This window comes from Cryptotermes secundus, unplaced genomic scaffold (assembly GCF_002891405.2).
Source record: "Cryptotermes secundus unplaced genomic scaffold, Csec_1.0 scaffold162, whole genome shotgun sequence".
In the NCBI taxonomy this organism is placed as follows: domain Eukaryota; kingdom Metazoa; phylum Arthropoda; class Insecta; order Blattodea; family Kalotermitidae; genus Cryptotermes; species Cryptotermes secundus.
The window spans coordinates 1,061,684-1,078,002 of NW_019739943.1; the positions used below are offsets into that span (position 1 = coordinate 1,061,684).

Below are 16,319 nucleotides of genomic sequence, written 5' to 3' on the forward strand. Positions count from 1 at the left end.
TATTGGCATGGCAACACCATTTTGGCAAAAGGAAATAATTTGGGAATGTACCTTTATCAATGGAGCTGTCTATGTTTCTGCTTTGTTTAAATGTGGCATGCATACACAACTATTAAATAATCACAAATTCAGGACTAAGAACCAAAGTAATTTATGAAAAATGCTTGTAAGATCTGATTACTTTTATTGCTGGTTTGTGATTGATGGCTGCATTCACATAATATTTTGTGTTATTCTTTCAAATCCAGTATTTCAGTACCACACTTGAAGCTACTAGAATCTCATCATGAGATTCCAAAGAAGTAAATAAAACTGGGTGTTATATTCATTCTAACTCACTCCATGGAGCTAAGCCCTTCTTGAGAAGCTGCCAGTCAGACAGCTATTCAAGAACTTTCCAACATTTATGGAACCCAAATGTTCATTGCTGTGTTCACAAGGGCCTCCACTAGTCCATAACCTGAGCTAAATCAACCCAGTACATACCATCCTATCCTATGTCTCTAAGATCCATTTTAATATTATCCTCATACCTATGTCTAGGTCTTCCTAATTTTTTCTGGCTTTCCCACCTAAATCCTATATGAATCCACTTCCCCCATGCATATTACATGCCCTGCTCATCTCATCCTTGAGTTATATGCATACTGTTCATGTACCTTCTGTTTTCCAGATCCTATGTAAGAATAAATTTGTATTTGACTGAAGAAGTCACTATCCTAACATGAATGAATGAATGTATAAGGGGTGGGCCTTCCTGGCCCTTGCACTGCGACCTACAGTGATCTGTTGTACTTAAACTGATATAATCTTTAAAACAATTTTCTTGCAAAATGCAGTGCTCAATACACTGCTAAGTATACTCCTGTTTATTACTGGATGTCATAACTTTTAAACTTCTGTTATTATTTTTCATATGCCAAACTGGCTTTGTTGTAGAAACATCTGTCATGCACTATATCAACTTTAAGAATGTCTTCCATTTCACTCTGTGCTGAATGTGAGGAGTGAAAATCAACAATTTATAATACAAAGACAAACTTGGGAAATAGTATGAATTCTTCACTTGCAGAAGATTTAAAACTAGTTTCACCAAAAATCAGTCTATGTATCACATAGACTTTGCACATATACGAGTACTCACGAAACACTAATTAGTTTATTAATTTCCATCACGATATTGTGTTCTTTGTACATATCAGGAGTATGATCAAATTCTGAATATCAATATTAATGACTCAACTCAGTTAGGAGTCGAAAGCATTGTAGTCACTCTTTTAGTATTCCCAGCAGTAACAGAGAAGCTCCTCTAGGCTCCTGATTTTTCTGTATGTTATTCAAATCACAGTAATTTGGAAATATGTTCCAAGAAGCCTAATTTCTTTGTGGATTATATAAATGACTTCACTGTACTATTGCAGAAAATAGTAATTCTTCTTTGATTCCCCAAGCGAGAAACATATTGTTTGAATAACTGTATGCAATTCCTGAAGGCTTCTCCATTAGAAGAATGTGTACAAACTCGAAAATAATTCATGCGTTGCATATGTCATTAACTCAGCAAAATCAGGGAAACTACTGCAGGCATATGTCAGTTTCATAGCAACACAGATCAGCAGGCTGGTTAGAGGTGGAACAACAAACATCGACTAGACAGACATCACATGACCACATGGCACGGTACAGCTACTTACTAGTATTTTTTCGTTCTGCAACTTTGGTCCTGTCGCCTCTGATTTTAGCAACCTGCACCCCATTCACCGATTTGGCAGGTTTGGGTTTCGTGGCATGGTGGGATTTGCCTTCTTCAGCTTTTAAGGGAACAGAGCTACTTTTCGGACGGGAAGGACCGGTAGTAGATAAGGAGGCTAGAAAAAGGTGAGAAGCAACTTGTTAAGACTTCCCCAACAATCTCTGGTTGTCAGGAGTAAGGACCAGCACACAAAACTCCAACACAAGCGAGCTCACATAAATGCATCTCAGTTCTGTGTATGAAAAACATTACTAACATCTATCGCCAATCCTGTAGATCAATGTGTTAAGGAAATTATCCATGGTGAAAGATATTGGCAGGAACCAAATTTGATGCTGATGTTAAGTCTGTTGAATATTAGATAATACTGATGTTTTGTGATATAATCATCAAAATGTAGAACTACAGCTTGTATTCCTTTCATGTCACTTCATTCATGGCCAAATTTGTTTCTACATTTGACACATTTACTCCATCATTAACTAAATTTTAAATTACAAGTGTAAAATATTTCAAGAACTTTCATTTTCACTTTATTCTTATTATTGTTGATATCATCATCATCCTCACCACCACCAACACCACCATCATCATGGTGGCAGTGATCTCGAACATAACAACACTGTCATCACATCACCACTATGACATCAGTTCAATATTATTCCAATAACACCAGCCCAATTTATTATTTTTACCATTTAAATAGGAGTAACCAGACAAAGCAAATTATCTATTTTTTTTTTTACATTCCCTACAGAACGGGCAACACTTTGTAAGATGAGGCACCGACTAAATAATTAACATTTATGTTATTACATCTATATTACAAGCCTCCAATAACAGTTTTTTTATATACATACAAAATATAGAATACTCCAATTTGTCTGTGGGAACACAACAAAATCACAAAAACCAATGACTGACTCGATAATGTAAAGCATCAATTAAAGAATTTTATTCTTGTGTAAGTTTTGAGGTTTTCACGGTGATGACTATGAAGAAANCGAAGAATACACGGCGCCAAAACCCAGAAGACGACATTCTTCATAATTTTATTCTTGTTTTATACTATAACTTTTGTTTTTTATATCTCTAATTTATTGTATTTTTACATCAAGTATTTTAATATATTAATATTATTGTATCAAATTTTATTAATACTGCAGTTCAGTGGTGCATATATATTGCTTTGCCTGATGATGGCTATTAGTAGCTGAAACATGTAGCAGAGCCAAAACTAGGCACTGACATTGATATAGTTGTGTTGTGACGGTTTTAATAAGGAAGTTTTATCTATCTTTCAGTTTTGTTCTTTATGATCTTGCAAATATTTTTCACCAGGGAATCTATTCTAATGAAAGAAAAGCTGTTGGAAATGAAAACCGCTACAGTCAAGCAATCCTCAATGCAATGTTAGTCTCAAACTTGGAAAAGAAAAGGTTGTGAGTAGCAAACCCATCACTGTCCAGTGATTCCTAGAACATTCTATTATGTAACATATGCCAGGGATGCACAACACAAAGTGTGCAGGCCAGACAAAGCACAGCCAACTCTGACGGTTTCTATAAAATCACTGTTTTGGTTGGTACTTACACAAAATATTAAATTTGATGAAACATTTTAATTCGAATTTCATATATTTGAATTATTTCTCACTTTTATAAAACTTCTGAAATGAAAGACATACACTTGCATAAATGATATGAACTCCGTCCCAAGTGCAAACAATATATTATATGTCCTTGATCTTGCTCTCCTTTACACTACATGTTTCGGCCTGAAACAGCCATCATCAGGTGTATACACTCACGTTGCTCTTACACTGCACTTAGTTTAAAATTTAACATTTAAAAACACATTGTTCCTTTCGTTGTTATTATCAACATCTACTTCGTTGATATCTGTCTGGTTTATACATTATTTTTGTTACACAAGTTAGGACTTATAAAATCTTTAGTTCTAATTTTATAAGTCCTAACTTGTGTAACAAAAATAATGTATAAACCAGACAGATATCAACGAAGTAGATGTTGATAATAACAACGAAAGGAACAATGTGTTTTTAAATGTTAAATTTTAAACTAAGTGCAGTGTAACAGCAACGTGAGTGTATACACCTGATGATGGCCATTTGATCCCGAAACATGTAGTGTAAAGGAGAGCAAGATCAAGGACATATAATATATTGTTTGCACTTGGGACAGAGTTCATATCATTTATCGTATAGAGTGCAACAGGATGCTTAATATAATATTATACACTTGCATATTTTTAAGAGTTCTGTTTTCTGGAATACAATGCCAAGTAGCATGGTGACAGTCTACTGACGTTTCAGATGAACATACTGCCTATATCATCAGGGTCAAAGTGTAAGTGAAGCAAAAAATCAGCAAGCAGCAGGTATTACATTCCAGATGATACAACTCTTCACAGTCACACTGTGAGAACCTCAAATCAAGCATACCTGTACATTTCTTTTCCATTCATATTTCTGCATTTGACTGAATGGGGATGAGAAAGACCAACCATTTAATACAAATGGGTCACTTCTGGCCAACAAATACAATAAAAACATGTTAAGCACCCCTGACATAGGGAATTCTTATAACATCTTTAAGATGGGTGATAAATTAGCATGCTACCACAGAGAACATAATGTTCATGACCACCAACTTTCACAGTTTCATAATCTTAGAGTGTGTTTCTCCAACCATATCATCAAGCTGAAAATTAAGTTCAGAAACTAAATACCATTCCGTTTAAGTGCATGATTGATGACTGGACTTGCATACCCCATAACACAAACAGCTGGATTCAGTTTCTACTGTGGCCACTCAAGCAAGTAAGACTAGAAGTAATATGCTAGCTCTTTCAGTTAACTTCACTTCAAGACCAAATCTCTTTTGTCAGAAATTATATGAATATTATATTAATGTATGTTAAATTGTGTGCTGACAAAGAGGCATCTTAACACAGCTAATAGTGCATATTCAACTGTAAACACTGAAATGAATGAGTATGTCCCAGCTAAGTGTATCAAGTATCTTTTGTAACATATATAACTATAATATACTGTGTTTTATCCTGCAATAATTTCATAAGGTAAGGTGAAGTTGTCTTTGTGCTTACTTTATTAAGAACTATGCCATGGTGATGTATGGAGGAGTGGAGGTACAGTTACACTATTCTAGCCCTCATCACAGTGGAGGTGAGTAGTCAGCTTTATGCCCTGGCCGCTTTAACTCAAGGAAAGAGCCCCCAGTACCTATTGTATAGGAAGGTGGATGCTGTATAGAAGAGCAGAGCCTGTAGGCTGTCACTATACTAACTACAGAAACATATATATGTAAAAATATTATTGACAGGGAATTAAATATAACATTAAGTACACCACACAACATTGCAATAATATGTGCTGATATACTGCCATTGATGTTCGAGGTGATACAAAAAAGCCTACTTTTATAATTTCCTATGCTCTTCCAACACTTTTTAAGATTTCCAGTTCTACAAACTATATTATGAATAACTAAAGGATTGTATTTATGACACAATAATTGACAGTTGTGAATGATAATGCCAATGATCTGTAAGGGTTTCAAAGCTGTGGTACTTCAAATATCATTTGGTAAGATTATCTTTCATTTTAACATCATCATCATCAAAGAATTTTGGCACAGAAGAGGCAATGAAATTAGTATGTCTGGTTCACTTGCTGGAATGAATTCTGACTCTTAGCTAATTTTTACATGTCACCCTTCTCACCCTCTTAATATGAACTTATAAATTTTCTTGTAAACTACAGTATTGTAAAACCACATAATTAAAATTAGAGCTAAATCTCAGACATTAAATTGATGTTGATGACACTTGATGTTGACAAATTTATGCCCCTTTAATTCTTAAGTGAGTGTGTTATGGTTTTATATTATGACAATAACTTGACCTCGCTTAATCTATAAAAAAATTTGAATGTAGGGTTTTTTTGATTATTGCACTGTTGCAAGTGGAATGATGTATTGTTATGATTGATCTGTATGAAATCTGTAGGGAATTAAGTTTTATAGTATAGTTGACTCATGTACGATATGTATGTTATATTAATATGTAGTTACTGACTTGTTCTATCTCTAAATATGGATTCTTGGAACAAATAAATTGATTGATTGATGTTCAATTGCATCGAAGTCTATCAGGGTGTGAAACTTATCAGTTTATGTACTACACCTGTGGATATTTTAATCACATCTGAGTTCAATGTGACAAATTACTAATTATTCAACAACAAAAAAACTTAATAATCACCAAAAATCCATTGTTTGCTCTCACTTTCATACACTTCAATAAAACACATCCCATAATCCATCTGAGAAGTCTCATGCATTACCAGCAACTGAGCTAGCTAATCTACATCCCTTCCTGAGCTAAGCTGAGACAATACAGAGACATATGCACAGTACCACCACTTTTGAACTCACTTCTTGAATCCTAATAATCATCATAAGGTCTCTCAGTCAGCAAAATAATGCAATTTATTCAAGATGCAGGCCTGCTGATATGCTAAATGATGGGGACAGTGGAAGGGACCCCTTTCTAGTCTATTCTGTTCTATTATTATCTGGTTCCTCCTAAAGGTAACATAAGACTAGTAAATCACCACAACTCTGTAATCTGGCCTATAAAGCAGTGGAAGTGGAAGGATCTATTTCTTGAATACCCAGGATGTCATTACATACCTTATGGTTACAAGGCTGAAGAACAAAAAAGTATCCCAGTTCATAATATTTATGACAAATGGGTGTACAGAGGTCTTTCTCATAGTACTGATGAACTTCTTTCTGACAAGACCCACCTCATTTTAAAGAAGTCCATGTAAACAGAAGGCAAAAATATGAAGATGTGAAATTTTCCTATGGACTTTGAATAATATATGGCACTAATGTATTGTTATAGTCTGTATTGGGTGTTCCTCAGTACAGATGTGTTACACAGAAGGGGTATAAATGTAACATTCATTTCAAGATGGGCATAAAAGACATTTACATTGCAACTGTTGTCAGGCTCATCCAACTGGTGACCTAAGGGGAACAATACTACACAACAGACAAAACTTGGTGAAACATCTCACAGCTGCAAAGCACATTCTGGAAACTAAGAACTATCACAAGGGAAACCACATTGAGTCTAAATTAATGCTTCCCAAACTCAGTTTCTCTTTTAATATGTAATAATGCAACATTTAACCAAAAAGATATGTTTTATATCATAGGTATGGCTCAACAGTGGTTCTGATAATCAAATATTTACTGGGGATTTTCTATTATTCCATTATGACTAAAGTTTGGGATACACTGATCTAAGAACTATGAGTGATCAAGCTGTACAATAATAATAATAATAATAATGGTGACGACGACACAACAACAACAACAATAACAATAATAATATTATGGAAAGTCGGATAAGAGAGGAAAGCCATTTTACATGTTCTCAAAGTGAGTTCTCTGTATAAATAAAACAAAGCCTGTCATTTTTTTATTTCCTTTTCCAAGATCCTTGTTGTCTATTTACTTATATTTATTTATAATTTATTTAACGATGCTATGAATAGCTCTGACTGTAAAGTGTCCAATGGCAGGATAACTGGTGAATTGGAAAGGATCAGGAAGGAAGTGGTCTCTCAAGAATTTGAGGTACTATCCCAGCATTTGTCTGGAGAGACTGAGGAAAACTACGAAAACCTAAATAAGGATAATCCATGTCCCAGCCAAGATTGAAACAAGACACCTCTCAAATACAAGTCACAAGAGTTAATGCATAAGCCAATTTACTTAGTATCTCTGTCATGAGCATCATCATGATCTACTATTTTTCCACAGTTATCATAATCATCATCCTCATCTCCAATAAATGAATGAACATAACATTTTATTTCCATTTCTTTTGCCCAATAGTAGAATAAAAGAAGTACCATAGAGAAATATTTTAAAATAAAATATCATGCAAACAACCAATGCAAAACTGTAATGGAATTTTATGTTTTAGATGTGAAAGGAGGAAGTAGTATTATATCCAATTCTGTTAATCTGGCCCACATTAGAATGATACAAAACCATGGAGGGGGATGCTGTCTTTTTTCTCCTGCTCTAAGACTGCTACCAACTTTAAAAAATAAACAATTTTTACAGTTACTAGGAATATAACCCACACCCACATGAATCTAGAAATTTCATTACACTTTATTTCACTAATTTAATATTGAGTCTAGTCATGGACTTAGGAATACTATTTCTGGAAACGTTTAGTCTGAAGTTTCTGAATAAAAGCTGCCCAAATTGTTTCAAATTTCGTAGCAAAATTTCTTTAGAAATTTAAGAACAAAGGGAATACTATTTGATCTGTTTGATCAGGAACACAAATAAAATAGTCAGTTTATTGAATTTACTGCAAATATTCCTAAATTCACATTAACATTCATATTTAAACAAGTCTACAATTAGCGTTACACTAGGAACACTGACCTTCATAAAAATAAAGGTAAAAATAAGGCAAAGCTATCCCACATTCCCTAGACAATCGGTTCACATATGGCGGTGAAACTGTCAGCCTTACGCACCGGCTGCCCTTCACCCCCCACCCCCAGAAGATTCCTAGTACTCATTTCTGTTACAGACTGAGTCAACCCCAGGGCCATTATGCTGCTGGAAGGGTTAGGTAAATTGAAAAATCAACCTCATCAGGACTCGAACCCACGACCTTCTGGCTTGTAGCATAGCGCCCCAACCAACTTTTGAAATGTGACACTGATATAAGCCTGTATGAAGCTTTCAAGAGTGACCTATAAAACAAAATATTTAATATGCATATCACAAGCTGAGGTACAAACACATAATATAAAAGTGATTGAACTGCTTTTTCTTTTAATTTGTATTTATAGCAATAAATATTTATTTCCATATCTATTTTAAGGTGGACCAGAATGTGTGAGTACATGTGTGAAACACAATTTCTGTCCTTGAAACTACCAGAGCAAAGTGTGTAGTCAGTGGGATAAAGAAATGCTAGTTGGAAACTGAGTATGAGTAGGCTGTAGTAACCAGGACATCATATCACTCTCACATGAAATGAAGCCACAGCCTAAACTACAGCTTGTGGTCATGTATTTATGTAAGCAAAACTGTACATTTCTGTTCACTATAGATCAATGAGCACATGGGCTATGTTGTTTCTTGTTCCACTGATCATATCATGCATCCTACCATTCACAGCCATCTTGAAGATAAAGAGCTGTATAATTATGCTGTCAAATTTAATCGCATATGGAAAATGTAAATATATCCATACAGTTTGGTTCTGAAATCAAATGCAATATAGCTGGTAAAAAGCTTTTAACTTATACCTAGCAAATGACTGGAAGCAAATCTATGCTGTGCGCTAATATTTTACATCTGTATGTAGTAATGGACTATGTAAAACATTACTAGATTTCATCCTGTCATTCCATTTATCTTACAGTAGACTGCAAAGCTGCTAAATATGGTGCAAAGAGGGCGGTGTACACTGGGGGGACTTTGGGAAGGCAAGTAAATCTATAAAATTTAAACACAGAACATGCCACTTGGGAATGTGAGCACTAATTTATCATCATAACCATCAAAATAATCATTTCATCATCCTCTGTTGCTGGGCTGGTACAGAAATTTTGGACAAAGCATTACTTTGTACTGAATTGCATATTTCACTATTAAAATAGTTTAATAACACCATTCAACCAATTCACTACTGGTCACAGAGAAAAGAATTGTAAAAGGAAAGAGATGGATAAAGCACATCATTTCAATATTTAGCATATATAATTTTCTTCATTGTAGTGTTGGATTCAAGTAACATTTTAGCAGTCACTTCATTCACTGATTCATGCATATGCAAAATCTGAGTGACATGTTTTAGTCACATAATGTTAGAAAAAGTCAGTTTTCAAAATAAATAATTCATTATTGTTTCAAATGGCAAGTGCATCAATTTCCTATCATTTATATTTAACATGCAATACCAAAAAATTACACTAAGTGAATTCTAAAACATAGAAACAAGTTCTAGAATTAAAACTTCACAATAACTAACTCTGTTAATGCTGTGATGGAGAAGAAATTTAATGACTTAATTCTAAATTCTCTGCTGTGGTGCTTTGCATTGTAGGTGCATACATATCCCCACTCTACTTAATAGATGCACTGTATGCGAGTGCAAAATTATTGTTCACAGAAGGTTTACCCACATTATTTTAGTATATTTTAATATAATTTCTTTCAGACCTTGTTGTTCTTTTATTGATGATTACTGTAAAGGTCGAAGATAAATTTGGTTTAGCGTTGTTTACAAGCCTTGATTGTGAGTACTGAAAATATTAATGTTAGTTCCCAGGACTGTGGAACCCTGGAACAAAGCAACTTCTTGAAAATTATACTTTATTAATTTTAGACCCAGCCATGCTTGCTTAGGGTCATAAACAAAATAGTTTGCAAAGTGAGACTTATGGACATAATTTACAAGCTTGAACTGCCTCACTAATAACGCGATACATTAATACAGAAATATTCGTATCATAACAGATCTGATCAACGCATTGCCAGCAACAGTTCTGTAAATACAGTCCAACACACAACAATAGATGAGGCTGTGTTTTCTATGTAATCTGTGCTGAGCAGCGGTGGAACAAGAGAGTTATGTAACTCGTTTCTAATAAACGGCTTGGTAAACACACTTAGTGGTGATGTCATCAACAATAGAGACGGTGTTTACTGTGGGGTCTGTGCAGAGTGCTCATAAGAGAAGTGAATGCAGTGACAGAGTTACCTATATGCTTTTCTTAAAACATGTCAAAATTTTTGCATAAGAATAAATGGTACAAAATGTAACTTCATGAATGAAGTGGATAATTTCCTTTACTGCACAATCAACATGCAGTATTTACACAAATGAATACACAACCTGGCATCAGAGAGAAACTGAGGGTGGATGGGAGGTAGCAAGACTGAGTGAGTGACAAGCATTGATTTAGTTAAGTAAGATAGTAACTTACTAATGACTGTATGATTTAGGGTTCAGTACTTTTGATAATATATGCATTCCTATTTCCGCTGAATTCAGTACACTACAAAAGGTCAAACATTAACAGTTGTGTTTTCAGAGCAAAAAGGTAGTTCAAAAACCATTTTTATTGTTGTGGTAATAGGACATGGGAAGAAAGCATTATATTGCCAAGAAATAATATTTTTACAATTCTAGACTTATAACATTGAGCTCTAATATTAATTATCTAAGTAGTTTAAGATAAAATATAACACACAGAAGTAATAATAAATGTAGAATCTCTAAAATTTTAATTCTATTGTGAAATTAAACCCCTTATTCCATCAGTCACAGAGGTATTTCCTATATATCTGAGAAATTATTTCTCTATAACTGGTATAGTAAATCCTCCTCATTTGGTGGGGTTTGGAGTTTTGTTTCCATTGCTATTATTTTATAAGTTCTCAGAAAAACCAAACTAAGATAGATTAAAAGAAGAAACATGCTGAACTCTGGATAATAAAAGTGTCACAAGCCAAGCAATAGGACTGCCTTAAAAGATGACAAAAATACCTTTTTCAGCAGTATTCTAAGAAAGATTTGGACTGCAAAATTTTAATTCTAAAATTTTACACGATGACTGCTGTAAGCAATATAGTAGTAATAGAGTCATATGTTTATCCAGGAAAATCTATTAGCTTTGTTAATCTGAGTACAAACAAATTTACAATGAGAACAGAGACTTATGGCAACATTGATTTCATGTTGTAGTGTAAGTCCTACATACAATATTTTGAGAAGTTTATCGCCAGTGGTGTCTTTAAATAACAACATAATTCCTCAGGCTTATCGATCCATTTAAATATATAATTTACTTCCAACACGAATAACAAGAAATTACATTTTGATATCTACCCTGATACACTTCACAATAAGTAACGTGAGAAAATGTACACTGCTTGAATGATAAACTGATTATGTTTAGAAGTTCGCCAATAGAAAACACTGCCGAAGTAACCAGGGGAAAGACTTCAAATATTATTGTGCAACCAAAATTTCTGCATTAACATCATTATATAGGTGTAAAAAAAGGTAAAGTTGTCCCTGTAATAGGCAGTGAAAACCCACAGGGTTGAGATACATCAAGTATCCCCACATTTTCTTGACAATGGGGTCACAGATGGTAATGAGGTTGTGTCGCCCTTTACAACCAGGAAGATTCTTGGAACTCATTTCTGTTACAGTCTGAGTTGACCACAACGCCACAGTTTGGCTGAAAGGTTTAGATCAACTGAAAAATCCAATGCTCTCATTGGGAATCAAACCCATTACCTTCTGACCTGTAGCAAAGTGCCTCAATCAACTATGCTACCATGTGCCCCCATCATTATATAGGTGAGAGGCAGAATTCATGATTTCACAATTATCTGTGTTCTTTAGTGAAATAATTAACAGAATAACAACATTCTAAATGAAATTATAATTTATATTTCTCCATCTTTGACTGAGTTTATGTTATTTACTTTGGCCCATACTTGATGCAGTTCTATTCTTAGATATTATACTCAGGGCAATATATCATGATCTCTATTCTGTACCAACATAGCACTAGAGGACTCAACTAAGTAAAATCTGAGCACCTGCATTATGAATGTCCAAATGCTACATGACTAATCCAGCTTGCCCAACGGCTTCACTTTTGCCTCAAAGTCAAACCAGTCCAAATACTGAATAAGACAGAAATCAAGGTTAGGTGTACATAAAATTTGTTAACAACAGCATATTTATCTTCTACATGGTGTGAAGAAAGAATGTAACTGATTTCACTGATCACTATTTCAATGTAAATAACTCCATAACTTTAAGGCCAGTAACTGGAACTAGACCTGCAGCTGCTGTTATTATGGTAGAAGCAGCAACAGCAATGGAATTAATTTCTGTGTAAGTGTAATAACTATATTTGCACAACCTGAAAATCTTAATGTAATTCTCACAATCAGTTCATTAAATTTAAGCCTAAATAAGATAATGTACAGGAAATGACCCAGAAACAGTCTGATTGTATGAGGGCCATCTGAAGTGAAGTCTGAAATTATATATGCATTAGTAATGCAGCTCATGTACGTATATGCATGGGCACAGCCCAAATGACGTGGAGAGCAAAGCAGTATTCATGCATCTGGAATTCTCAATCAGCCAGTAAAACATTTCAAAGAAAATCTACTTCAATTATTAAAATTTATGATATGCAGATGATCTCCCACCATCTCCCAGTCACCACTAACAGTGTCAGCTAACATCTTTCCTCATGTAACTGTCGTTACAATAGAGGCTAGTTGAATTCATTATTGCATCTTTCATCCATCAAACTATTATATCCCCTAGGAAAACTCTCTCACAAGAACTAAAGAGAAAACTTGTTTTGACTTTGTGTTTAGTTTCTGAAAATTCCACTCATGCTACCAGCAGATTCAAGAAACTGGCACATCCCATTCCCCATAAATTTTGAATAATTGCTCTCACAAACTTACACATGTGAAAAATCTCAGGACTGATTTTCCTCACATATAGTCCGAATAAAAGAAAACACTCTTCTGCCTGCTGCAGACAGCAGTGATGAGAGAATGGAATTCAAACTCTACTTTAACGTTTTAACTGGATGGCAAAATCATATTTTCTACAATTAAATATTGTATGAACATGGAATTGGAAGAAAAGACATCCAGTATATAGTAGTATATACTGTAAAATGTATTTTAAATCATAAATAGGTTCAGGAGTATGGTATAATGATGAATGTTCTCTGTTTCAGAAAATATTGTAGTTGTCACCTTTATGGTTAATGTAGTGGGGGGAGGGTTGGAAGCAGTGGGCATTACATTACACATGAAGCTGCTACTAGACAAAATAGAGGCTTAGAGTTGCTATGCAATAGGAAAACTTTGTGGATAGTAAAAGAGAGTGCATGTTTCAGAGTTCAGTGGACTTCAAAATTTATGATGTTCTACTGACTATGTTGTTATTAAACAGAGATGATAACATGTTTTGTAAACCAGGTTAACCTAAAAGGAGGTTATGGGCTGAACCAACTGCCTTATTTTCTTCATTAAATATTGAGTGTTTGATCTGGTAAGTGGGGCAAAATTTTATTATGTATGCATAAGTAAGTAAAAAAAAAATAATGTAACTCAATGTTTATAGAAGGTGAACTGTGCATGTATTAAACCTATTTACAGTGATAAAGTTGCCAGAGCCTCATCAGTGAGAATACGGTGCACCAAGAGAAGGTGAGGATTAGTGTTGGATAGGTGATGCTTGTGAGAGAAGCTGCAATGTTAATAGTATTGTAGCATAGACAGCCATTGCTATGCAACAGGCAGACAAACAAACACCCACTTCTATGCAATGGTCCAGGTATTGTTAGACTATAACAATGGATATGGTGTTTTCTATGTGGTCTATGCTGAGATGTTGTGAGCAGGATGTTCAATAAATCCAATTACCAATCCAACCCCCGTGTCTAGTCACTAGTCAGTGACAACATATTTAAAACACAAGCCATTTTTGAAACAGGTTCCACTTGTGCCATCAGATGTCAGTGAACAAAGGATCCTACTCAGTTGAGTCTATTAGAAGGAACTTGTCTATCACTGCACAATGAAGGAAGTTCTAAGCAGCATATATTTTTTGCTACCATCATTTTTCAGAGTTCTTGATGTAATCCTGAAGACTGCCAAGTGGTTTAAATGCTCAAACAGCAGGCTGTCAAATTCAGATATGGAGTGGCTAAACCTAAATGCTGTTGTTTGTGTCTGCTGTACTTGTCTCTTTGTGAGCAAGTAGTTCGAGTTTGAACACAACACAAAATTTAATACAATCAATCATTCTTGAGAACATGCAACCCTCTCTGACAGTCTGCTTATTATGATATTTACGTGTTCTATCATACTGTTTGTCAATGTTAACACTGCCCAACATAGCTAAACCTGCTGCACTCTTAATATGCACCTACCTCTTCTCACATATGTTTAATATCAGTCATACCCACTTTCATGAGGCTCTGTTCTCCTTCAAGCAGTATGCGAGGAAAACAAAATTAATACTTCTTTATGGATAACCAAAAGGTTCTGTAATTATATTTCTTATTAAAACATCGATTTGCGTGTTTAATTAAACCTTTAAGCATAGGATATGTGATCTGCATGTCTGACATGCTGATTTTTTTTATTGTCATTTAATAATGCTACCAGTATTAAGACTATACAATATCAGATGAGTCATTGTATTTGTAGCTTTTCTTCATATTACCTTGAAGTGAAAGACAGTTTTAAACACTTCATTTTTATATGGGACTCTAATTACATATAAGCCTCCTCATTTGACGTCAGCCAGTATTACGGTCATATCCCTACTGTTATTCACACTAAATGACACACATTTAAATATAAAATGAAAGAAAATTTACTAAATTCTCTGTTTTCCACAGGTACTTCCTCCATACCGGCTCTGGGTTCAACCCAGCTTCCTATCCAATGGGTACTAGGGACTATTTCCCGGAGGGGGGGGGGTTAAGCAGCCGGGCCATCAAACTGACCATTCACCTCCAGCTAGTGCCAAGATCAAGAAAATGTGCATCTACACATTCACTCCCCATATGCCTTCAGGGCACAGTGCTTAATTAGTTAAGCACAGGGACAACGTTACCTTTTACTTTACTTCTCCACTGAAAAACAGAATACACACAAATCACGCATCAATAATACAAAATGACAAATGAAGCATGTTACTGCTGTAACTCATTTAAGTATAGTGGATGGGTGAAGCAGGAGGTTTAATCATCAAGTGGTAGGGACTTAGAGTGTAGTACCCTATAAGCCACATATTTCTGTAGAAACAACAACCTCACTGCACCATCCTTGCGCCAACAAACTAACATATGAGCTGGGTTCTTTAGTCACTGATGGGGTAGTATAACAAGTAGGCTGAAAGTACATTCTTTCTTACATTCAGGGGCATCAGCTGCAGATGTTCTGTGACTCATCATACATTTACATATTTCATTCACACATGAGGGTACATACTGTAAACATGCCCACACCAAAATAACAGTTCTAATTTCAGGTGGCACACTGCCCAGAGAAGCCTAATGGATCAGCTGACACTACTTAGTACTGAGCAGATGACTGGATATGTAATGTAACTATGCCCCAGTGTATGTCAGATTTCCACATACACTAGTTTTGCATTGGTGTAGTCACTTTTGTCTGGGAGCACATCAAGGAAGAGAAGTGTTTGAGATAGTCAAATGTCAGCTTTAAAACACTGTGTTTAGATTGGACTTGCCATGTGATAGTATGGCAAATATATCATCAACACATCAGAACCAGATTTTAGGTTTTAAGTCAGTCTGCTATAGCACAGCCATTTTGAAGTTTTTCATGAAAATGTTGCCTATTATTGGCGAAATGGGACAACCCATTCCCACATCTAAGAT

General features: G+C 34.9%; 1 protein-coding gene across 9 annotated transcripts in view; it reads right to left on the reverse strand.

Moving 5' to 3' along the window:
* LOC111872061 (nuclear protein MDM1) overlaps nt 1–16,319 on the reverse strand; it is a 127,546-nt gene that overhangs the window by 22,167 nt on the left and 89,060 nt on the right. For 7 of the 9 annotated variants that reach the window (XM_033754499.1, XM_033754500.1, XM_033754504.1 and 4 more), the window contains one exon: nt 1,695–1,868. The exons of the other annotated variants lie outside the window; for them this stretch is intronic. In XM_033754499.1, the coding sequence (XP_033610390.1) occupies nt 1,695–1,868 (174 nt within the window). The remainder of the gene's footprint in view (nt 1–1,694; nt 1,869–16,319) is intronic. 9 annotated transcript variants of the gene reach the window in all.